This window comes from Empidonax traillii, unplaced genomic scaffold (assembly GCF_003031625.1).
Source record: "Empidonax traillii isolate 1590-97213 ecotype Southwest subspecies unplaced genomic scaffold, ASM303162v1 scaffold151:size923898, whole genome shotgun sequence".
Classification (NCBI taxonomy): domain Eukaryota; kingdom Metazoa; phylum Chordata; class Aves; order Passeriformes; family Tyrannidae; genus Empidonax; species Empidonax traillii.
In genome coordinates this window covers 291,817-316,552 of record NW_020955344.1, presented here as the reverse complement: position 1 = coordinate 316,552, position 24,736 = coordinate 291,817, and the positions used below count along the sequence as shown (strand labels likewise).

Sequence of the window (24,736 nt, the reverse complement as noted above, 5' to 3'; positions counted from 1 at the left end):
ACTCTCGAGGAGAAAAGACAACGCAGAAAGAATCGCGTCTTGTCGATATCACCTGGAGAGTCTTTCTGCTGTACGTTCTGCAACCGGACTTGTCTATCTCGCATTGGCCTTTTTAGCCATCAGCGCGCTTGTAGCAAGCGTGGGTAGAGCCCCTCTCAAATCTTCGTTCGCGAAGCCTAGCCATGATGAGTACTCAGATCTTTCCCCCTACATAATTTGATTTTGTTTTGATAGCTTTTTAGAAGAGTAAACTATTTTTTTAAAAGCTACAACATCCCAGTTTTTTGTTAGTTTACAAGGCATATGGAGTTTGAAATTGGGCATCAGGACCCTCTCTGCCACTGATGAGGAGGCAGATTACTTCCAATGGCTGACAGAAGTTGTGCATTCCTGGTGTGCTGTGCAGATGTACTCACTCAGGAGACTCCATGTTTCCCTTCTGGGTAAATCTTGTGGTCGGTGTTGGACCTGAATGCAAGATGCTGAAAACTCTTTAACAGCATGGTCTTTTTCTTCAGAAGATGGGTGATGCTGCCACTGTCAGCACCACCACTGTCTAGAACAGATATGCACACAAGTATTCTCTGATAAGTCCCTTAACATTTCTGTTGAATTTGAGAAAAATCAAAGGAAGATCCCAGCTGGAATTCATTAGGTTGCATTGCATTTTCCTTGTCCATCCAGCTCTACTTCTTTGTTTTCCTGCATGGAACACAATAAAACTTGGAGGTTTCAGGCTCTCAGAACTGACTTTAGAATGAAAAGGACTTTTCCCCTTTGCACAAAGATGAAGAATGTTGGCTTTCCCCTCTGCTACTTAATGACCTAGCCAGGGCTGCAGCATTTATTGCATTTGCTAGCTATGATCTTAGGTTCATTAAGACTCCTAGTAGATACAGCATCCTGATGCATAGCTAACATGATTTTTCTGAGTGATGTCCTGTCTTGAGGACGTGTCAGAATTAATTCTACTGGCTCCAGTTTGACCCACAGAGTTCTGGTTTTCCTAATAACATTCACCATCAAGGATCTTGAATATTCCTTTTCTAGATGTTGGATCTACCAGGATGTGGTCAAGACATTTGGATGTTCACATGCTGTTTGGCAGCCATCCAGCAGACTGGTAGAATCTGTTTAATCAGATAAGGAGGGAGTTTACTTGTGAAAGAAAAAAAATAAAAAGGATGTGCAAAATCTTGCCTGTAATTTCCACAGAAGAACACATACCAACTTACAGGAGTGAACTGTGCTTTTTGGCCTGACACTGATGCAAGATCACCCCAAGGCCTCTGTTCCATCTATTTCAGAACACTGCTTAGAATTAAAGTCCGGATACTTATGATCAACTCTGTAAAGGTGTATTAAGTGTTATCCTAGCCATTGACTCCTGGCCAGTGTGCCATGTGCTACCTGATAACACTGCTGAAGTTTTTTAATTATTTGAAGCATTTCTTCCATTTTAGAAAGTGGGTCCAAAGTGCCTCTTGAACCTTAGTCGCAAAATCTGGTCAAAACCATTGCGATAAATGCTAATATTCATGCACCTTCTGCTTGTAAAATTAGTCTTTCTGATGACATTTATGTTGTCAGGAAGGCTTCATGTGCTTGTATAGGAGTCTCATGTGAGTTCTGGCCTTATCCAAGGTTTTCATCTGGAACTGGAGCAAAGGTCTGTAATGACCATAAAAATCCCCTATGATGGGATCTATTTCCTACAAAAAAAAAAAAAAAAAAAGAGTCTGTTTGCTGGGATGATGATTTGTCTGCTCAGAATAGTGTATGCAACAGGTTTAGGCTTTCTTCACCTCACAGAGACTTACCTCCACAGGATTGGTATAGAAATCTGCTGTAGTTTGTGCCTCAGGTCTTTGGAATATGGCAATAATCTCCATGTTGGGCAGCAGTTCAAATGGACTTCAAACTGCTCTAGAAGTGAACAGGTAGTTCCATGAGGAGTGATGAGAGCACTAGGTTATATTTATAGCCTCCCTCAGAAGCCTTCAGTTCTAGATGTGTCAGAGTTGGCCCTCTTATCAAACATGCCATTGCTATGGGCTGTATTTCTCTAATTGCTTTGCATGTGTTTTCTGAGGTCGGCCTAAAGGTGAATGAGCACTGTGCATGTGATACACAGCGAAAACAGAGAAACTACTTGCCCCTCCTTGTGCATCTGTGCATACATGCGGATTTTTTTTATTTTGGTGTGGTGTTCATCTCTTTTTTTGCCATTTCTCCTCTTACTTGGATAGTCTTTTGCATTTGCACTTCAGCATTTGTAAGGAAATTAAGAAATAAAACAGGGTGTGTACATGCTGACTGGGTGGTACTCGTATAAAGATCTCTGATGTACTTGAAGAATATTTCCATCCACAATGGAATGAGCATATAGACAAAACATTGTGAAGTTACTATAAGTAACTTTCTTGCACAGTCTGCAAGAGACGACAACTCTTGTTTCTCTACCATTCTGGCTCTGAAGTGCTACAGGGCAGAGAAAATTAGTGAAACCTTGTCTTGCATTAAAGTAAGAAGTTACAGCATTGATGTACATGCCTTTTGCTTTAGAAAGCTAAATTTTTGTCCTTCACCAGAAATAATTGGGTTGGAGAACTGCCAATTCTTACGGATTTATCAGGAACACCACCACTATTTTGCTTTCTGTTTTTAGAAGCTTTAATGAAAAAGGAATGAGCTTCCAAAGGTGCACAGTTATGTTTGCCTGCAAAATTTCCTCATACCCTCTGAGGAAAAAATGGACTTAGTCAGCTGTGAGTAAGATTATGGCTCAGTGACTCTAGGACTTCTCCAACAATATTTAGTTTTTATTGTTGTTTAATATTAGCAAGATTTAGTTTTAAATTTCTGGATTCTTTGTGGTTCTTGTTATCTTGCTTCCTATAATTACCAAATTAAACTTAAAAAAAAGGGGGGGGGCAAAAAATCTCAAAAAGACACTCCAGCCCCACAGGAAAACCCAACAACATCAGAGCAACAGGTTTTTATGTAATTCCTTAATTGTTAAACCATGCTCAGGGGTTTATGGCTTTACCTGATTCCAGTCTAAGTGACTTTTCCAGTTCAGGTGACTTTTATTGTTTGGAAGTGAGGGTCATGGAATCAAAAATAGTTTCAATTTCTGTTGTACATATAGTTTATGCAAGCACTGAATATCATATTCCTCCCACAGTGATAGTCTGTTACCATACCATACAAAAAGGATAAATGACTAGAAAAGCATTATAATGACTGTGCAGAACAATGGAATTGTTTTCCTGCAGGATTTTTATAGCTTTCATTAGAGGTGAGTTTCAATTCAGATTCTGTGTTGTTGACTGATGTGGAAGGCAGAAAATTTTATAAATGAAAGTGCTAGTGCATCACTCATATACAACTTAACTCAATTGGGAATATGGCTTGGGCTAAACCCCTCCAAAGGAAAAATGGCTGGATAATGCAGGAAATGCTTTCATTATCAAGCAGGTAGTTAGGGCTTTAGTGATCAAGTAGTTGGTAGATATGTTAAGGCTGCTAAGGCTTTCTCTTTGGTTGGTTTTGAGAATTCAGTCTTGCAATTCAATATATTATTAACCCAGAAAATTACCATCATAAGATATTGGCCTCAAACTTTGAAATATTCTTTTCTTTCCTTCTAGGACTTCATGTTTTCCCCACATTTGTAATATATGAACTCACAGTTTTGCTATTCCTTACATTGTCTGTGGTCATAATGAAGGTAATTTCTTTTACTCTTTTTTAAAATCTTTTTAATCTTTAATAATCTAAATAAGGTTTGTGCTTTCTGCCCTAAAGAAAATTCTATGCAAGAACTGGTAATCTGATATAACAAAGAGTATTGCTGTAAATGTGTATTTGAAGGAATCTTATTGATTAGAATACAGTTTATACAATATTCTTAGGGTATTAAAAAACAAAGTACTGTATTGTTAAAAGTAAGTTACACGTGGGAAAGTATCTGTTTATCCAGCTTGGGATTTGTGACAGTTATCAAGTCTAAATACTACTTTTTACTGTTCAATGTCCCTTTGTCTCTTTTGACATTAATACAGAAGACACACTCAGTAGTCCATTATTTATGTTATGCCCAGAATTATTGTATTTGATGCTATATATTTTACAAAAGTTCGTACTGTTTTATTTATTGCATTTTTTTAATTTAAACAAACCAAAACAAACCTACAAGAACCCAAAAAAACCTGTTTTTAAAGTTTGTCTTGGCAGTGCTTGTCCTTTCTCTGATTCTTCCAAAGACCAGCCAGTATATCAAGTGGATTGTCTCAGCAGGACTGGCACAAGTCAGTGAATTCTCTTTTGTTCTGGGAAGTAGAGCACGCAGAGCAGGGATCATATCTCGGGAGGTAAGGTGTTCTATACTTATTAACTTCATTTTTTGCACCTGAATAACAACTTGAACTATAATACAGAATCCCAGTATTTGAAATATCAATAGACTCCAATTTTGTGGCACCTCAAATCTGTTAACAAGTAGAATCAACCCGTACAAGTGGATACTTGTATGTCCCTGACAGGTTTCCTAGTGCTGTTTTTTATTTGTTTCATATTGTACTTTAATATTTTAAATAGCTTAGTTATAAATGCTTTACCTTAACTGCTCTCACTTACAACTTCTTTATTACCTAAGCAGTGAGTTGGAGATAGCACCTGAGTCACTAAGATTAAGAAGGCTTTGCTTTTAAAATCTTGATACAGAACAAGGTATAGGATATGTATAGAGTATAGGATTTGAAGAAGGAAATACCAGCAAATGAGAACTAGAGAGCAGATATCGTGAAGTGGAAATTGCCGTAAGCAATAAATTTTTAATTAGTTTTTCTTGTGAAGCTTGTTCATTTTAGATCCTCTACAGAAGAAACAAGCAGTGTTTTCAGTAGTCATTGAAAGAATCCTCAGGAAAGAAGCCTTAAACTTAGTTTTATATTGAAGCTGTGAGAATGTTATTTTGTTTTGAAGATGAAGTCTGCTTTGTGAAACTAAGTAAATTATGGTTACAGAGATACAAGAAGTGACCTCACTTTCTAATGCTAACTGTTTTGTCCTCTGTGCTCCTGCTCACAAAAAATACTCTGCTGGTGCTCAGAGCTTTTCATTGTGTGAGAAAGTGGGCAGTATAATGCTGGAACCAATTCCAAATAAAGCATGTGTGAAAAACTTACACAGTGCTGTTCGCTTGTAGGTAAAGGTGATTCATTTTCACGTTCGCTCCTGCATATGATTAGGAGTTACAAATATTGCATGTTTGCATAGAGTTTCAAGATCTCTGTATGTGATCACAGAACCAGTTTAGGGGCCCACCCACTGAGCTTGAAGGCTTTTATGCGTTCATTTTTTTTTTGCTCTTACATGATTATCTACTCTGAAATTTCCTAAAGTCATTCTTCTGCTTGGGACCTCAAAACTTACTTCCTGCCACTGTCTTCCAAGACTCATTCAGACTATGTAGTTAGGATCTTTTTTTTTTTTTCAGATGTTCAGTATGGCTTAAAGGGATTTTTTATTTGCTTTCTTCAGTGTAGAGTAGTAGTGAACTTTGCTATTATATCATTAAGGCAGAATAATTTGGAGGGGTGGTGGGGTTTTTTTTGTTCTGTTTTAAATAAAGTGATATTTGGCCTTCAACTTCTTAGCAAATACTGAGCTTTCAAAATTCATCTCCTAACTATACATATGAACACTTGTTTTTCTGTAAACTCATAATGATGTTTTTGTAATTGTATTTTCAAACCAGGTAAACAGGTAATTAAGATGATTTGAGCATGCTTTTGTTTGCTTTTGCAGCAATACGCAAAGTCGCTTATGAACACAGGTGAAGTCTCTTAAAAATACTGTCCAGAAGAGTCTGATATCCTCAAACTTCTAGTCACATCTTAGAACTGTCATGTAACCAAGAGAAGTAATGTCTTTTATTTGCCTTTTGCAGGTCTATCTGCTTATTCTGAGTGTGACTACTCTAAGCCTTCTGCTTGCCCCTGCCCTGTGGAGAGCTGCAATTATGAAATGTGTTCCGAGACCTGAAAGACGCTCAAGTACTTGATTAGGATTTGCACATACAGAAGAATACGTCTTCTTGAAAGGAATATCTTCATTGCTCATTGTATTTCTATGCACTTGGAAAACAAGACAGTTTGAGTAGTCAGTCCTCTTAGCAAGCACGTGGTCATAAGCCTTATGCTGATCTTAAAATGAAACAAAATTCAACACTAAAAAATATTTGTCATTTGAATTGCACACCTTTTACAAAATTTATTTCTCTCTGACAGATTGAAATCTGCCAGAATGTTTGTTTCCAATCCAATCTATTATTCAGATCATAAATTATTTTTTTAAAATATAGCATCATGCAAACTGTGTTTTGCCTGAATGTGCCTTTTAATTTTCATCCTATTAATGCTGGTTCATCACCAGATTTTGTTTAAAAAGAAAAAAAATATATATATATTATGGTGCCTATGGTATCTTCTTTTATTAAATGACATGAGTCATTTTCATGTTTAGGAGTTATATATAGCAGCATAAAATTAATTACAAAACAAATTTCTAATGGTGAGTAAAAGAGTAGTCATCTACATAAAGAAAAGGTTTAACTGTTCACCATCAGTTCCAAACAGTCAATTACATATCCCAGATGATGCAGCCAGTACTGTACGATACTTTATTCCAAAATGCAGCATATAATGTATTTTCTTACAGTGGCAAATTTTGTGTTAGCTCTTGTGTTTATTTACATACTTGAACTAAAAGTTGACAGTAAGAAAGGGCGTAACTTACATTTGCAGACTGACAGTTGTCACCCATTCTTGTTGCTAACTGCTGTTAAGTAATGGTTTACAGGTTTTTTTCCTTTGTTTTAAATCAAAAATAAATGTAGTAAAAACTGGGAAGTCTAATTTTAAGCAGATGTGAAAAATCTCACTTCTGTGACTTTGGACGTTGGATGTTATCTGACACTACAGTAGATTTGAAATTATTTTAAGTAAATGAATTTGCAGAAAACTAGAAATGAAATGCTGAATGTGTATTTGCAACTCCACAACTTTATAAGTTGCATTTACATGAATAAATTGTTAGTCTTTTTAAAATACACTATTTTTGAAAAGAGTGTGATCTTAATCAATGTAATCTTAAATGTTTTTCTTTGAAACATTGTATGTTGTGAGATAAACCTTGTAGAAGCCCATTCTTCAAGTGTCATAGAGAGAGCTTACTCATAGGCTATAGTATACTCTGACAGAGCATTTAAGAATCATCTTGAGGTTTATCTGCTAAAACCGATACTATTTAAGATACATTAACACTTCAGGTCAGTATTGTAGTGTCATCTGAAGTAACTTTGATACCCAAAAATGGTTAGAAAAATACATGTTAGGTAGGTCTGAATTGTCAATTAAAATGAAAATTTTCCTCCAAGACAAAGCTTCAGATGGATTTGTGTGCTTTACACCTCTTTCCTCTACCCCATAGCAGCCTCAGTTTCCTCCTGTGTTTTCTTTGACATCTGCTGGGCTTGACAAAATGTAGGCGGGACTAGATTGGAGCTTGTACGAACTAGTAGGACGGGGTAGAGTTCATCATAGTTGAGTTCTTCCTCACTGGATTCAGAGCTTTCTCTCCAGGTACTGATGCTTTACCAAGTATGTCAATTCCACCTCTTTTTGAATGGTTTCAAAAGTTATCACAAAACAGGGACAAATGCAGAGGAGAAAGCTGCCCTATAAATAAAATAGAGGTTTTTAAAATAAAATGAATGAGTAACCAGAAAGAAACTTGAAACTGATTTGTTGGTGTATGTCATTATTTTAGAGAACGAATTCAAAAGTTTTATGGTTCCATTTAACAACCTAGTAGCTCAGACCTTTTACTCTTTTTCAGGTGCCTCAGTAACATAATTTGTTTCTTAACTGTTCTAGGGAAAGAAATCTTAATCTATCTACTGACCTAGTTCATAGTTTCTGCTTTAAATACAAGCATCTCTCCTGAATGCTTCATTTTGGCTTTGAAAGTTGCTTATTTCACATGTAGTTTCCCATCTGTTTCTGGGAGGAAAAGAAGTATCTACGATAGGGCGTGGTAGAGACCTCTGTATGGTTTCCATTATGTCACTTAGCCCTTGAAATGATTATACAAAATATTACAACTTTGATGAGTAAACCTTTTATCTAAATAAATTGCTGTGGGTAGTTGTAATTCTCTAGAAAACTACAGTTAGGCAAGTAGGAAATACTGATGGTGTGTCTTTTAAAAGAAAGAAAACATTTTCCTGATTATCTTTTAAAGGAGTTGGGTGAAGAGTCTTTTTGGTACTGTGCCCAAAAAGGAAAGCGACCATCTAGATACTTTACTGGTTGCCTCATATTTCTCAGTTCTTTCCCAAGTAATTTTTGATTCAGTCATGACGTGGCCAGACTTTAGGAAAACTTGGGAAAGAGAAATAGCAGCCTCATCTGAGTATCAATGTTCTGTGCCTCTTTGTTGACACAGACTTGGATTGTGTGGTTGAATGCTGGATGGAAGTGCAAATTACTGATCTTAAGGGACATACAGTAAGTTTGTTTACAATCAGATGTTTGAGATTGTCTCATAGAAATCTGGAGGTATATTGAGATACTGTAAATGTTTCCTGAAATGCAAGTAATGGCTCCATGCATAATTCCATGTCCAAATAGGGTAGTCTCATGATACAAACTTAGGACAGAAATGACAGACCTTATTCCTAATGATCTTTTATGTCTGTATGGAAAATGAGAAGAATATTAGATAATTGTCCCACTTAGTATAATTGCAGCTTCTCAGAAACCTTATGCTTGTACTGTGGAATATTCTCTTTCTGTGTCAAGTATATAAAATTAAAGCAGAGATCCAGAAGCGCTGAAAGATAAGCTACTGATTTCTTGAAGGTTTCTTGTAGAACAGGAGGTCTCTTCTTGAAATTTTTGTTTCAGCTTTTTGGTCAGTAGTTTTATCTCATTGATTTAGCTAATGATCAGCATCATTTGAATATAGAAAAGCTGACAGAGAGCAGAAATCTCCTAAGTGATGAGAGGTTATTTCTATGGAAAAGCTGAGCTGAAGGGAACGAAAAGGAAAGGTTTGGTTTGTGCTTGACTTGCAACTCATTCAGCTTATCTTTTTTGTTTTGTTGATTGTTTTCGACATGGACGTAACTGCTTGTTTTGCATGGTTTTCTGAATATTTGAGTTCTTGCATGTTATCACTTACTTGCTACCCTTGATCATTATTCCCTGTGAAGATAAAGGAACAAAAGAAGTTTGAAAGCTGGTAGTGTGGGCTGTGCTTTTACTTTTGTCAGATGTGTCCCTGTTCCTGGGGTCAGATTGGTATATGTGGACCCACGCTGGTGCAGCCTCACCTTGAATATTGTGGCTGTTTTGGGCACAGCAATATACGAAAGATATTAAGCTATTAGAGTCCAAAGGAGGGCAACAAAAATGGTGAAGGGCCTTGAGGGGAAGCCATATGAGGAACGGCTGAGGGCACTTGGTCTGTTCAGCCTGGAGAAGAGACTGAGGGGAGACTTCATTGCAGTCTACAGCTTCCTCTTAAGGGGAAGAAGAGGGACAGGCTCTGATCTCTTTTCTCAGGCACATGGTGTGACTCTTGGGGATGCAAGGCCAGGAGTTGGACTTGATGATTATTGTGAGTTCCTTCCAACTTGGCATTTTGTGTGATTCTCTGATAATTGTAGCTTATCCCATATAGAGCAGGTCGCTTCCATTCTTCAGTAGGAAGGCATCTCACAGAAGCTGTGAGGTGGGTTCTTGCAGCTGTGACTGGTGTGGGTCTAGGATGGCTCAAGGAATGCGGTCATGATGGCCTAGTCCATGGGGCTATGTAGTCTCTCAAAAACATAAGAATTCATATTTCCTATAATTCTTAAAGAGAAAGCATCCTCACAATGCCTTGTAGTTCACTTGTTTTACAGTTGGACATCCTCAGCTTTAGGGGAAGAGGTGTGGAGGGTGCCTGGCATGACAGAATAGTGCTGTATGGTGATGCTTGATGGAGGGGGTGAGAAGCCTAGTATGGTCTTACTGCCTGTTGGAATGAATCCAGGAACAGTCTAACCACAAAAGCACTCATGGGATTTGTCTAGGGAAGGAATTCGTAGTTCTGCTCTGTAACCAATCATGGCAGTGTTCCAGCATGGGGTTAGTGCCAAAAGGGGAGGAAATGGGATCCCCAAGTGACAGGAGGCAAAGCTACCCTACAAGCATTACTACTTTGTGGGAAACACAATAGCTTGTAAGGAGCAGCAAGTACCAGACATCTACTGTTGATGACAGTGAGGGAGCCAACAAAACTAGTGACGAAGAACGAAGACCAGCAAGATGTCCTAAGGGCTGGGAGATGTGGCCCACCCCACCCCAAAGGAAACAAAAGGCCGAAGGGAGACGTATACCTCTACCAGCTTCACCTGGTAGCCCAGGAGGTGTGCTCCTTGGGTTTTCCCCCTGCCTCACCACTGCTGGGTGGGACTTATAATTTAAGGACAGTGGAGACTAGGAAAATGTCCTGATTGCTGGAGGAAACAAACTGGACAATGGTGTGACCAGAGTGGCTCAGGGACAACTGATCCTGCCTTCTGGGACAAAACCTAGATCCGGGAATGGTAACACTTTCAAAATTATGGTACCAAGTGGTATTTTTTATTTCCTAAAATAGAGCAGAAATTTGAGAATTGGGAGATGCTACCTCCCAAGGAGGCCAGATGCTGGCAAGCTTGTCAGCTGGTACTAGGTCTTTAATTAAGAGCTTGCACAGATCACTCTGTTCAGATTGCATGGCTTCCAGTTCTGAGGCATGAAGGTCAAAATATGTTCATGTGTGTGTCCTCTGGCATCTGTTGTAGGTTTCTGTCTGTAGACTAGATGACCTCTTGAAATAATTCCCTTGTGTCTGTCATGCAGTTCTGCCACACTGATGCTGTTTAAAGTTATGATCTGTTCTCCTCTTCAAGCATACTCAAAAGGGGGAGCCAGCCCATTAGAAAACTGTTGTAAACTGGAATAGCCTTCCACACTATGAACACAAAAAAAGTCCTAAAGCTCCAAAATGCCTGAGAAAGGTGTGCTCAGAGATAAGAGAAATCCTGGAAGTTTTTCCATTAGTACAAATACTTCAAATTAGTTGTGAACAACACCCTGCTAAATTAAAAAGCACTACCTAGGAGTTGGGCATGCTTGGGCATTTAGTAATGTAAATATAAAAAATAAATGCTAGCAAACCAGGACAACACCCACCCCCCTTGTTTATGCTTCTGCTCTTTCAAGTTTTTTTCCTACAAGAATTAATGTAAAAAAGGGGGAGGGGAGTTGGAACTGGAGATATATAGAAAGTTTAAATCCATTGGCAGAGTATAGATGGCCTGGGGGGTGGTGAGCAGCTCTGTCAACTGGAGCTGTCTTTTAGGAAGCATTTTTTTCTGCAGCTGACTAAGGATGCTTCATGGCTATTTGTATGTGAAAGTTCTTGTGGCTTTCTGAAAAGTTATAAACAGTTACAAGCACATTTTCATTATCGCCTTCTTTCTTTGCTGTCCACTGCTGTGAATCTTAGTCAAGAGGAATGAAGAAATGGGATAATAATGAACCCTATGGCAGCAAGTGGGGGGTATTGTTAGTGAAAAACTTCAAAGATTGGTATTTATCAAGAAAATGAAGGAAATGTTTCATTATTATTGTAAAACACAGCTATTTGATGTCTTTTAAAAACAAGAAAGAGTATGGTACAAAAGTAACTAAATGTGACTCTAACCGACTAATGAAATGCATCTTCTCCAGCATTTGCGCTAGACTGGTCTGCTGTTTCTATGTGGTGGCTCTGCTGGTTGTATCTTCTATTCCCAACTTCTTTCCCAGATCAGCATCATTTGAGAGAACGAACAAGCCTGTTATTTCCTGCTTCCCCTCATCACATTATGAACAACGTCGTCCCGTGCAGGCTCGATATGAAGTGCAGAAGTGTATGTGCCTTCCTCTCCATGGAGTAGCATTGCATCTACTCCTATAAGCAACATAGCTTCCGAGTTTTTTGTGCTTTCCTGCACTTTCCACCAATCCGGCCCTGCCTTTGCAGCCCCCCGCTAGGCATGCTGCAGGGTTTTCTTGCCAAAACTTACCGGAGAATGATGTAATTACATCACACAACCCTTGCTAACGTGCGCTGTTCCCGCGGCTGTCATGTACACAGAGGCTGCACAGCCTGGAGGTGCCTCGCTTTTTTGGCGCAGGTCTGGCCTAATTCAAGGTTGAGGCTGTGAAGCCGCCCAAAGGGAGAACTTTCGCTTGGATTACCGCAAAGCGCCTAATTTTAGCAACGATCGCTGAGACTGAAACTTCGTTCAAGTAACGGCCGGACAAGGAGCGATGAGGAAGCACCGGCAGCAGGATGTTGTGGCAACCGCCCGCACCGCCCTGCCCTGCCCTGCCCTGCCCTGCCCTGCCCGTCCCGTCCCGTCCCGTCCCGTCCCGTCCCGCTCCGCGAGCACCGCGCGGCAGGCTGGCGGGCGGGCGCGCGCTCGGGAGAAGGCGCGAAAATCCCGCGCATGCTCGCTGCGGCGCTCGCTGCGCGCCGTGGAGCGGCGGGCGGGCGGGTTGTGGCTCGGCCGCTCCGCGTGTGCCCGTGCGAGGCGCGCCGCGCCCGTGACGTCAGCGCGCAGCGTCAGGGGGACGCACAAAAGTGTAAGTTTCAATTTTTTTTTAAATTTATTAAAAAAAAAAAAAAAAAGAGAGAGAAGGGGGAAGAGCGGCGGGGGGTCGCGCGCGCGGGGTCCGCGGAGGAGCCGCCGCCACTGGCTCAGCCGCATCCCCCCCGTTCCCGCGGGCAGCCCCTCGGCGGCGGCGGGCAGGTGTGCGGGGCCGCGGCGTGCGGGGGCAGCCGGCCGGGAGCCCGCCGGGCGGGCGGCCGGCAGGGGCAGAGACGCGCTGGGAAGTGACAGCCCGCCGGGGTAGACCCTGTTCCTCCCGCACCCCCTCCCCTTGAGCGCGGGGGGGGTGGGGGGTTGGGGGGCGGTCCCTGCCGGCCCCCTCCTTCCCTCCCTCCCCCGTTCCCGGGCTGCCGCTGTCGGTGTCCCGCCGCCTCCCCCCGCCCCTGCCCCCTCCCGCCAGGCCCGCGCAGCCGCCGCCGCACATGTGCAGTCGGGCGCCTCCGCAGCGGCAGCAGCAGAAGCGGCGGCAGCAGCGCGGCGGCGGCGGGCGGGGGGTGCACCCGCTCCGCGCTCCGGGTCCCTATCTGGGGGCGGCGGCGGGGGATGGAGCCGGCTCTCTCTACCTTCGGCCGCTCAGGTGCAGGCAGCCCGCGCCCGAGCATGCGAGAGGCGGCGGGTGGGACGGCGGCGGGTCGGGCGGGATGGGGATGGGGACGGCGCGGACCCGCACCCGGCCCGCCGCCCCTTCCCCCGCCGCCGCCGGCGGTGCCGCCGGGCGCGTCCCCCCTTGCCCGCGCCCCCGCCGCCCAGGCGATTAGCGCGGCCCCTCGCTGCCGCGGGGAGGCGGCGCGGGGCTCAGCGCTCTGCCCGGGCGGTGAGGCCCCGGTCGGGGGGCGCGGGGTGCCCGGGGCGCGGAGGCGGCCGCCGGGGTGTGCCGCCCGGTGCGGCCGCGGCCCGTCCGTCTGCGAGGAGGAGGAGGAGGAGGAGGAGAGCGGGGCTGGAAGGCCCCGGGGGGAGCTGCCCCTAGGGCCTACTTGTGCCTGGTGCTGGAAATGGGGGTGGGGAGCAGGAGGAGGAGGAGGAGGCCGTGATCGCTGCCCGCGCCCAGCGCTCGGTGCTGGAAGGGGCGCAGCTGGACAGGGACCGGCCCCCCGTGGGATCGGGTACGGGCTGGGGGAAGGGCTCTGCCAGGGCACAGCTCGCCCCCGCCGTCGGGGAAGGAGTGCCCCCCACACGTGAGCGTGGGGCTCAAGGGATGAGAAGGTGATGAAGGGAAACTTTTTCCTTTTTAAAAACGTGGGGTTTTTTTAAAAAGAAACCTAAATTGTACTTGGTAGTAGGCTTTAATTTCAATTGTAAAAGCTTTCCCTTTTATATTTTTACAACTGATGCTGTCTTTGCTTGCATTCTAGAAAATAGCATCATTGTCCCTGTGTCCTGCAGCCGTCAAGATTTTAAAAGGACTGGTTTCTAGTCTTTGGTAACATGGCAAAAGATGTAAGTATATTTGTAGCACATGGAGCTCAGGGAATGCTTTTATTAACAAAAGCAAATGGGGTCATGCTTTATAGTAGCTGGCATTAATGAATATGTGGAACTTTATCTATATTGTATATCAAGCGTAGGTTATGTTTTCTTGTAGACGTAACAGCATAAACCAGCTTCAGATCTGCAGCCATTTTCTGAGAGTAATTAATCCTCAGAATTCACTATGCTTATACCAGCACTTGGACCGTTTTCATTATATGTATTCATATTAAACACTAAACCAGCTTGGGTTTGGATCGGATTTAAAAAAAACCAGCAAATACTATTCAGCCGATGGGGTTGTTGTCGACTGGTATTGGTCTGAAGACAAGAGAGGCATCATATATTCAAGGGAGTGAAGATGGTTCAGTCTCCATATGTGTTCATTGTTTATCTCTGTCTACCAAACGATGCTTGTTAGTGTCTGTAAAAATAGGCTTTGGGAACCTTCAGCATAGACTTCCATTTCCATTGGTCTCAAGGTTAGTGGCTTTGATTCTGTAGCCTGCCTCTTGGAGCATGTTTGCTCTTAACCCATTCCAGTACTTACCAAAAAATTACAATGTATTCTGCCTTTAAGATGTCAGTCATTGTTAATGTCCAATATAATTGGGCTTTCACATCTTCTTAGTGAAAATAAGACAAGATACTACTCTGTATTCAAAAGAAAACCAACCCCAAAACAACAGCACTCAAGCTAAGGAAAACTAATACAACTCACTTCGTAAACAGCAGGTTGCCATCTAATGTGGGCTGTTGTAGCTTTCAAATAGCAAGAATTTCCATGAAAGAGGAATCGGTTTAAAAAATTAATCTTGTAGGGAATTTTACTCACTCAACTGAAAAACATCGTAATGTGCAGAAAAGCAACCAGAAATACGTAGTCACTCAAAGCTTGCGTGGAAGAGATAAGGGTGGCCAAGTACATTACAGATAGCAGAGTTCAGGGAATGATAGGCTGTATAAGCGGGAAGAAAATGAAAGAGGAGTGTTAGTCTAGGAGATGAAATTAAACCAGTTCGAAGTAATTTAGATACCAAAGTACGTTTGTTTAATATTAGCTTTTGGGAGAGATACCAACTAAATGAAAAAGTGCTAGCACCTACAAATACAAGTGAATGTCCTAGGTCTAGGGGAGCAAAATAATAATAAGACATTTAAGAACAAGTCTCATTTTTGAAATACCTAGTTTATTCTAGAAAAAAGAGTAGTTAAGGGAGGAATAACAATAACATACATTATAATAAACTTCAGAAATTAAGATACTACAGATAGAAGAAATTGCTTTAGTGTCTTTATTGCAAGAATTAATAAGCTGAATTTGGAGAAAATCAAAATCAACTCAGGTTTTAGGTAAAATTGTAAGTGTACTTGAGCACTGGAATAGCTGAAGTAGCTGGAAAGGCTATGAAATCTTAACTGAATATCGTCTAACCTGTTCTTAAAAACCTCTACACATACTTTAATCCTGCCTCAGGGAAGAAAGATGGACTGCTTACATTTTTGCAGACTATTGCATACCCACCATTACATGATATCTAAAACATGTAGTGAATGCTGTGAAATTTTAAATTTCCAGGTCTGATTATAGACCCATGTAGTTTTGGTTTAATGCTACAAAATAGAAGTGCTAATTGGTATACCACTTGTTTTGATTTTCAAGGAGGAAGAGAATTTCCCCTGGTTTTTTGTTCAAAATCTAAGTTCTTTTCCAAGCCCAATAATGGAATTAAACATGATAGAGACAGTAACACTAAATTTCTGGGCACTGAGTCTTTAAAAACCTGCATTGCTGTGAATTTAAACATTCTGATGTGAAAGTACTGCTGTGATTAATGTCTTATGGTTCTGCCATGTCACCTATCAAGTGCTCAGTCTGTGAGATGTAGTGGTGAAGAAGATGGCATAGCTGATGAATGCCCCCGCCCCTTCCTTCCCTTTTTCTCAGCATAGCTGAGATGGCTAAACTGGGAAGAAGGGCTGTGCTGCTACAGTCCCGATTCTGGGCTTCAGGTGGCATTTACATGGCCAGGGATGCCTCTGTGCTCCAACCTGGGAGCACAGGCGTGATGTGCATCCCGCTGCTGTTCTGTGCCGCCAGGGCCAGCAGGGCCGTGGTGACAGCAGAGCAGGGAGCCCGACAGAAGGGGAAGGTGTGGAGACAGGGCACCACGACACAGCATGCTCCTGCTTAACCCTTCTTCCTGCCCGCTGCAGGAGAGCACTTTCCCATTTGTTTCTCTTTTCCAGTTCTTCTGACACCTCTTTATAAATACTGCATTTTGGTAAGATCTGTTAGAAAAGTCAAATACTTGTAAAAGTTTGCAAACTGAGACTTTGCTGGATAATTGAACAAAGGGGGACCATAATGGGGAGTACTGGCAAACTCAAGAAAATTTGTTTTATGAAGGATTAAATAGTTACAAAGCTACTGATCACGTAAGCTGGCAGAATGCTTATGAGCTATTTGACGCAAGTCTAAATTCTACAAAATATTACTTGGAGATGTATTTCTTTCACACTTTTCAGAGTGTACAATCAACAGAAAATAAGCAACAAAATGTTGAGGTTTTAATTTATTATTTTTTTCCCCAAAATACTTCAGTCAAGAAGCTGTGAAGGGGACCATATTCTTATTTAGCTCCTTAATTAAGAGCCTGCAGGTGGACTTTAAATCGCAAGTGATGTTATAACTGGTTAAGTTGAAAAATAATAGTGGAAAAGGAGAAATACTAACTTGTGAATATTAAAGTATCTGTGCATATATTGATTTATGTTTTGGGTAGCAGATCTGGAATGCAGTAAAGGTAAACAGGGAAAAAAGGAGCACTCATTTTCCCGTGTGATCTGGTAATAACATTGAGCGCAGCCATTTTTGAGTTTATGTAAATGAACACTGTGGAGCTGAGTAGCATTTCTAACAGAATTGGGCAGATGTGGTATATCACATCCAATTCAGGAGATCTTAGTTCCTGGAAAGACTTGACTTTTTGTGCAATTTAAAGAAACAATGAAAAAACCCATACATAGACAAGAAAACACTGGTTGCCGCATCTGAAGGACTTGTGTGTCTTGGGAGTGGGATCATTGCATTTCCTCTCAGAGTCTGAGTTACAGGGTGAGGTCAGTAGAATTGGGTACTGTTGGACATGTAGCTTTGCACTGTGTGGGAAATTCCTTGGTCATCGCAAACAGGCAACCTCCAGAAACTCCAGCTTAGCCAGAATTCCTCTTTGTGGTTAATCAGTGTCACTCTTGGAGAGTTCGCTCTATCTACTGTAAACTCTTCCACTGCTGGCGCCTTTCAGAAGAAATGTGGCACCTTCCAGGCAGGAACTGGAAGAACCAAATGTACAGGCCGAGGTCCTCAGCTGACTTGTGCTGCTCACTGGATTCATGGGATTAATAGTTGGGCAGGAAGAGCAGCTCCCTAGGTGAAATGGTGGCCTGCCCATCCTTGGCATGCTTAAAATTAGGCAGGATACAGCATCGAATGAAGGAACAGGAATTACTCTAGCAAGAAAGTGAATTTGATAACTTTTTTTTCCCAGCTTCCAGTATAAGACTTAGGACTACTGGTTGGCCGCTTTTATAACAGTTTTTATGTATTTTTATATAACAGTTACATGTTGAGAATTATGTGTAAATTTAGATGATAAATTTTAGCATTCATGGTTAATATACCTTCTACTACTAAATTAAGAGTTTCTGTAGCATGGCTGAAAATCCAACTTGTGGTGACCCCGTTTGTCCTCTGTTGCTTCCATTGCACTGTTGAGGCCACTTGAACAGCCGTAAGAGAAGCTTGTGGATCTTTTCTTGAAGACCCAGTGTTGCATGGGAGAGAAGAAGCAGGAGCAATGGCGTTTATTTTCTGCCTCATTTCTATATTCTTAACGCAACAACTTGCAGAAACTGTATTAGTACGGGGAGTAGTCTAATGCATGGTGTTCCAGTGAGTATTGAGGAGAAAGGGGCTAGACAAAAGGAATGAGTATGATTCCTTCTGCTCTCAAAAAGTATATGTAAATAAAACATTCTTACCTAGTAGCTGTTGTTTATTATTGTTTCAGTTGTTCACCATCATTGCATGGGCTGTTTCAAGTTCTTTAAAAAATAATCTGTACACGAAGAACATGGAGTTGAAAACTAATTTAAGAAACTTTTTAAACTGACACACCACTGTTAGCCTTCAGAATTTCTCACAGACTAAAATATCTTTCTTGAGAGCTGTTCTTGAGTTACTGTTACATAGGTTGCTGGCAGTGGTGTTGGCTTTGGAACTGCTTGTTCTAAAATTAGAATGTTTAATTTATTTTTAAAAATTATATTGTCATCTTTTGCTTGAATTACTTTATTAGGGATTTTTCCCTTGGTCCCTAGTTTGCATAAAAATTACTGTATCTCTTTAGTTTTTCATGGTGCTTTTATGAATCTTGCTGAGAAGTAGCTATGGCCCATGTATCCAACTTTGCAAAGGAAGCCCTGTGCACATGTGTAAATATGAGGATAGCATATGAGAAATTGTGCCAGCACAGAGTTCAACACCTGATCTAACATTACAGTTTAAGAAATCTAGAGATGCAGGGATTAACGTTGGGTTTGTTTTAACTGAGAATTCAGGATACATTCATGGAAATAAACCAGTGAATTATTTCATAGTATTAGTAAATATTTTGCTTAAAGATTATTGTAAAAAACAGCAAACTGTTTCTTAGCACAATTTTACTGGATAGGTTAGTAGGTCTGCTATATTTGTTGAAACTAGTAGATCTGTGCTTCTGTATTACTAATTTTGCCAGAAAACATGGAAGTTGTACTTTTTAATAGTTTTCATGGGGTGCTTCTGCATCAATCTTGAGCACGTCTGAAAAAGTTATGTTTGGGATGGATTAAAGAAAAAGAACGGAAGCAGGAAAAATAAGCATTTTGGACCTTTTTTGCATGATGCACTTTCAATCCCTAGAAAGTATTGAAAAGTCTTCAAAACATTTTTCAGACTTTTCTTAAAATACCAGCATATATTTCTTCTTTTATGTTTATTTTTGATTTTGTGCTGGGAATTTCAGTGAGGCGGACTAGAGAAGTCTTTGAGGAAAGTCATACACTTTTTTTGATACCATTTTAGTTCAGTGACTTCTTAGTAGCTTGATCTGTTTGCCGTTAGTTAGGTCTAACATGTTCAGAAGTTTGCATATTGAGGATGAAATAATATTATGAAATTAGGTCATCTAAAAAGGCATCTTTGAGATTTTGAACGTTGGTAATTTTTTTTTTAATATGCTTTTTCAAAGAAGGCAAAAGGAAAATAATCTTTAAGCTCTCCTTTCTACATTCCAAGTACACGATCAGAGCTCCACTTCTTTTTGCTGTATTGTTTTGTATTATAACCTCAGGAAACAGCAACTACATGCTCAACAGAAGGTTAAGTTACGCTAAGGATCATTTGTTTTAGTGGTTGTATTTGCTTGCTTGGGTATCTATTAATAGATATTTATTATAGCTGATAAGAGTGGGAGGAAGACTGGGCTGATCTCTGCTAAATGTTCTCTATGTTGAAGTGGTTCTCAGATAGCAGATTTGATATTAAAAATTGCCAGTGGTCCATGTTCCCCAAAAATGCTTCTAGCTGCTTGTCTTGTGTTACATTACACTTGCTAAGGGTTCCAGTATTGCATTAATGGTGACACAGACTTGCTTGAAAATTATGCTGTGGGCCACTCCGTCCTTAAAATATGCTGATAAGGAGGTCGGTGAGGTAAATGGTTTTGGAAGGGGTCTGGTTTATTGTTACTTGTTGGTTTCAGCTGTGGTTCTGATGCTGTTGAACAAGCTGGTTTGTGTGGAAAAACAAAAGTCTGTTAAGGTCAAATCTAGAATGGTTGCAGGAGCTAGTTGTGGAAATGGCTGCTGCTGGTACTTCTGCACATAGGTATTTAGTCTAGGAGGACACAAACTATGATTTTTATTTTCTGATTTATGTGCTATAAGTGGTACTAATTTCTCCATTAGGAATCTTGTATTAAAGTTTGCTTTGTTATTATAGCTTCACAGTTAGTTTTGGGGTTATCAGCTTTAAATTTTGCAAGGATTGTATCACTTGGGCAGTTGAATTACTGTAAGAAACAATGCCACGTAGTGACTTTACCTCTTGAGGTATTTTTGATCTGTTGACTGCTTAGACAGGACTGCTGTTTGACTCATCTTCAAAGTGAGTTCTTCATTTACTTTTTGCTGAATTTGAGATGTGTTGCTCTTTTCAGAAAGAACACCCAAGAAATCTAATGGTCTCGACGTACTCTGCAATAAAGGAGACCTCAGGGTTTATTTTGTATATTGCTCAGTGTCCAACTTAGCTGCAGTGTCAGCAGAGCCTATATTCAGATGAATATCAACTTGGCTTAACTGAGCTACTAACCTGTGTTTAGCTTTTTACCTTCACAGTCCTGTTATATCTAGATCTTTGACCTTGTAAAGTTACTGTGCTAAAAATTCAAAGACACTTTTTGGAAAGCTCATTTGTATGGTGTAGCTCATTGATGAGTGGTTGACAGACACATTACTCTTGAAGACGTTGCGATGGACTGAGGATGTGGTATGGTGAAATCTGTTTCAGAAGGCGGCTACTGTGGCACAGTAAAATAACACGTCTGAGAATTTTGAAGGATTGGACTCCTGTAGTCCAACTTAAAAAAGCTTTTATATTGTTTATACAGTAAAGAACAGTTCTCACTGGCTTAATTTGCAAAATGAAATTCAAATGTTTTAAATTTTAAAATTTTTATTCCTTTCCTACAATCCTCCTCTGCTTGATATCTTGATTGCCTTTTAATTTTTGCAAAAAATTAATTGGATGTCACATGAAAATAGTCTTTTTCATTTGTGTAATAATTCATTCCTGGAGCATGTTTGCTCTGGTCCCTTCATGAGAGGAGAATCCAATGGGAAAAGTAGTTTATTATCATCTTGTTAAAAATGACATTTGCTTACGGATAGGGGTGAAAGAAGAATAAAGGTTGTTCAAGCAACCTTAAAATAAGATTGCTTATTTCTGATTATAAACTTTTCTATGCTTTGTGGGTGTGCTAATACTCTGTTGCTTCTTGATACTGAAATAAGGCAAACAAGAAAGAGAACTCTATATTGTCAATGAAGTAGCCCATAGTAAAATTGCATCGCCTAGGCCTTTACATTTATTGCCTTTAAATGACTAGGGATTGTGATTATCCGTGGATCAAGTTAGGTTCAGTTTGCACAAGATGGGTGGTTGTTTGCTAATAGGCTTTGCAAATGCCTGTAGACAGCAGAGGTGTCCTCCTGGTCATAGAATTGTGGAATTGTTAAGGTTGGAAAAGACGTCTAAGATCATAAAGTCCAACTCTCAACCCAGGGCCATCAAATGCCTTTGACAAGTTCTGTTTGGAAATACTTTTCCTTCCTAATGTCTCCATTTTCTGATTCTGTCTTCACTACCTGTTTCCCAATTTATTTTGAATTTTTCAATCTGAGTCCCAGCTTATTTCCCTTTGCAGTCGTAGTTTTGGATAGATTGTATATTGTGTTTCCCATGTTCTTCCCTTTTTGTCACAGGATTTGATCTCTTTGCTCTGTTAAAGCTTTGTCTTAGGGTCTCATCACTTGTATTGCCTGTACTTTTTCCTTGACTCACAGTTTCTCTACCTCAGCTCTTAATTCTGCCATCTTCTATCTGATTTTGTAGCTCACTTTTTGTATTTTTCCTTACCAGTCTCAAAATTGAGGACTGTTTCCCTGCCAGTCCCAAAACTGTTTTTCTGACTGTCCCACTCTGACTCCCATTCTTTTACTGTTGTATATTTGGCACCCACATCTCTTGTCAAACCCAGTACTGTGCCTCAGTCTAATGGGCTTAACTGCTCTTAGCAACTGCAAATTTCTGTTCTGAGAAATAACCTTTTAGCAGATACCTGTTTCCACTTACCTTTACCCTTTTTGCTCTTCTTTCAGCTCTTTTTCAGGTAGTATACTTAAAACGAGCTCGTTACCTAGATGCAAGGTAGAAAAGGTATTTCTGTGGCACAAAAGCACCCTTCTCTTCCCTATATTTACTTAAAGCGATGGGGGAGACCTTCCTCTTGGGTTAAATCTGATATACACAACTCATGTACTTGTTCAGTTTAATTTTCCTCAGTCGAGCTTCTTGCATTTATAGGTTGTCCTTTAGTCCTGAAGTTCACCTTGCGTATTTTCTGTTTAGTTTAAATGTTTAGTGAATAATTTTATGCCAATTTTTAATAAAAAATTAAATTGCAAGGCTTAAAAGCTGTGGAAGAAATTACATTTTTGTTGTAAGGGTGTTGGTTTTCTAGTGCATAACTTCAGAGACTGCAAATATGAGCTTGTTAGTAAGATACTAAATTATTCTCTGATAGTCTGCCCTAAGGGATTTTTTTTTTAATAACAGAAATTCTCTGCATTTTTAGCAAATTTTGTTTCAGATTAACTTCAATCCCAACAAAAAATTTTTTCCCCAATGTACTGCTTTTCAGGCTGAGGGCACTTGTGCTTTTTCAGCTTTTATATGTAAACAAAACAGAAACAGACTTTCCCATCCTTATGACTGCTGCTGATCTCATAGCAGGCCAAAGCTAACTTAAGTTGAATTTTTGATTTGTTCAGCTTGTCACATGATTTCTTTTCCTTAGGAGCGTAGAATGCTGTGCTGAGACAAAACCTTGGTGATGGTTGGGGTTTCTATTCCAGCATAACTTCCACAGTTCAGATTACCAGATTTACTAGTTTGTCCAGTGGGCATTAAGCTCCATTCCTGTGATCTGTGGAAAAATCTTCAGTAGTTGTTACAGTTTAGATGTGATGGTGGATGTCCAAAAGCTATTATAATTATTGATTTTGTTGTAATGTGTAAAGGATAAAGGTTGTGGATATATCTGTAGCCTGTTTAGGATACCAGGGATTCCGTTCCACGGACAACCAACATGTCTCTGATGAGGAAAGCTATGCTCAACTGTGAAATTGCAAACACTTAATAATCTTTCAGAATCAGGTATTGAAAGCATGATACTATTTCAAGAAGCCCTGACATCATCGTCAAAGGAAGTAACTAACACATCTTGAAATTGAGAATCGTGAGAAGATAACAAGAAAATACAGAACATGAAAAAAATTCCGGTGAAAAATAGTAAAAATAAAAATACGTTGTTATAAGCAGCTTGATAAGGCCTGAAAACCATGTGCATTTTCTCATCAGAAAATAGAATTTCCTTAATGTCTAAAACCTTGACAGAAGGTTACCTTTCCATTGGGGAAAATCCAATACTTACTGCTGGATGGGGTTTTCTTGGTGGTAAATCTTTGTTTTGGTTTGTTTTTTTTTGTTTGGGTTTGTTTTTTGGGGGGGTTGAGTTTTGTTTGGTTGTTTTTTGGTGTTGTTTTTTGTTCATTGTGAATCTGTGACTATAATATATATATACCTATATATATATATATATATACACACCTATATATATATACCTATATATATGCCTAATGAGAGCTATAGTCACGTTTTCCTCTATTTTCTTTCTTTTGGGCAGTGTGCTGTGTAGGTTCCAGAGGAGTAATCCTGATGCCTCCTCCAAAATAACCTGGCTTGAAAAATAGGAGGCATATCCTTGAAATACACGCTGAGAGGTCCTTTGCTTCGTATTTCCATTTTAGAACAAAGACACCAAAGTTTTTTATGGGGTGGAAGTTTCGCTTTTCAGTTTTCTCTCACCAAAAACTTGTATCCAGTATTAAATTTTGATAACCTTAGAATTAAGCAGTGTAACCAGAAGTGTGAAGAGCATACTGAGGCTGCAGTAACAGAATTTTCACTAGAAATCAGTTATTACTGTGAATAATAGCATCTGGGGCTGCTATTTGTGTGCAATTCGTACTATTGTTTCCAAATAGCTTTCTTGGAGTCTTCCCTAGGCATACTCTTACAAATGAGTTGAATATTTACCAGCCATTCTTTTTGGTAGAGCTGAACCTTTAGTAAGACACTGGTGTGGACAGGTGGTGGAACCATCATTGCTGTACTTTTCATCAGTGTTGTGGTTTGTTAGGGAATTCTTCTTGTTGTTCAATGATTGCCATTCTCTGATTTTTCCAAAATTATATTCTCTTATTGATTAAATGCCGTGTTTTTCTTAAATGTTCTTTGTTTTGTCAGTGACTTGCGTCATTTCAGTCACACAAAAACACGTTCCAGGGCATGTAGCACTAACCTGACCCTTTGTAATGCTAGGTTAGATTATAGTTTTTGGAGTTGCATATTGTTTTGGGTAATATTTTTTTCATTATATGTTTTAATTATGTAGAAGAAAACTTGGAGCTTATGAGATTACTTGATACTACGATGGTGGTTGGTTGAGTACTTAAAGATAAAATAATTGAATAGAAATGGTTATGTTGGAGACATTCTGGTTTAAAAAAAGTAGAAAATGGAAGGGACCAATAAGTAACTGATTACTGAATTGCCTAATT

The 24,736-nt window shown here is 40.2% G+C and overlaps 2 protein-coding genes across 6 annotated transcripts in view; both read left to right on the top strand.

The window, feature by feature from the left end:
* Nucleotides 1-6,913, top strand: part of TMCO3 (transmembrane and coiled-coil domains 3) — a 34,433-nt gene extending 27,520 nt beyond the window's left edge. The window contains exons 11-13 of the mRNA XM_027884640.1: nucleotides 3,654-3,733; nucleotides 4,227-4,376; nucleotides 5,957-6,913. Coding sequence (XP_027740441.1) covers nucleotides 3,654-3,733; nucleotides 4,227-4,376; nucleotides 5,957-6,070 — 344 coding nt within the window. The 3' untranslated portion in view covers nucleotides 6,071-6,913. The remainder of the gene's footprint in view (nucleotides 1-3,653; nucleotides 3,734-4,226; nucleotides 4,377-5,956) is intronic.
* Nucleotides 6,914-12,690: 5,777 nt separating this feature from the next.
* TFDP1 (transcription factor Dp-1) overlaps nucleotides 12,691-24,736 on the top strand; it is a 39,588-nt gene continuing 27,542 nt past the window's right edge. Inside the window, exons 1-2 of one of the 5 annotated variants that reach the window (XM_027884637.1) lie at nucleotides 12,691-12,734; nucleotides 14,113-14,197. In XM_027884637.1, coding sequence (XP_027740438.1) covers nucleotides 14,186-14,197 — 12 coding nt within the window. In that variant the 5' untranslated portion in view covers nucleotides 12,691-12,734; nucleotides 14,113-14,185. Of the gene's footprint in view, nucleotides 12,735-13,214; nucleotides 13,338-13,761; nucleotides 14,198-24,736 lie in introns of those variants that run through there. The other 4 variants (XM_027884635.1, XM_027884638.1, XM_027884639.1 and 1 more) reach the window with 4 other exon arrangements.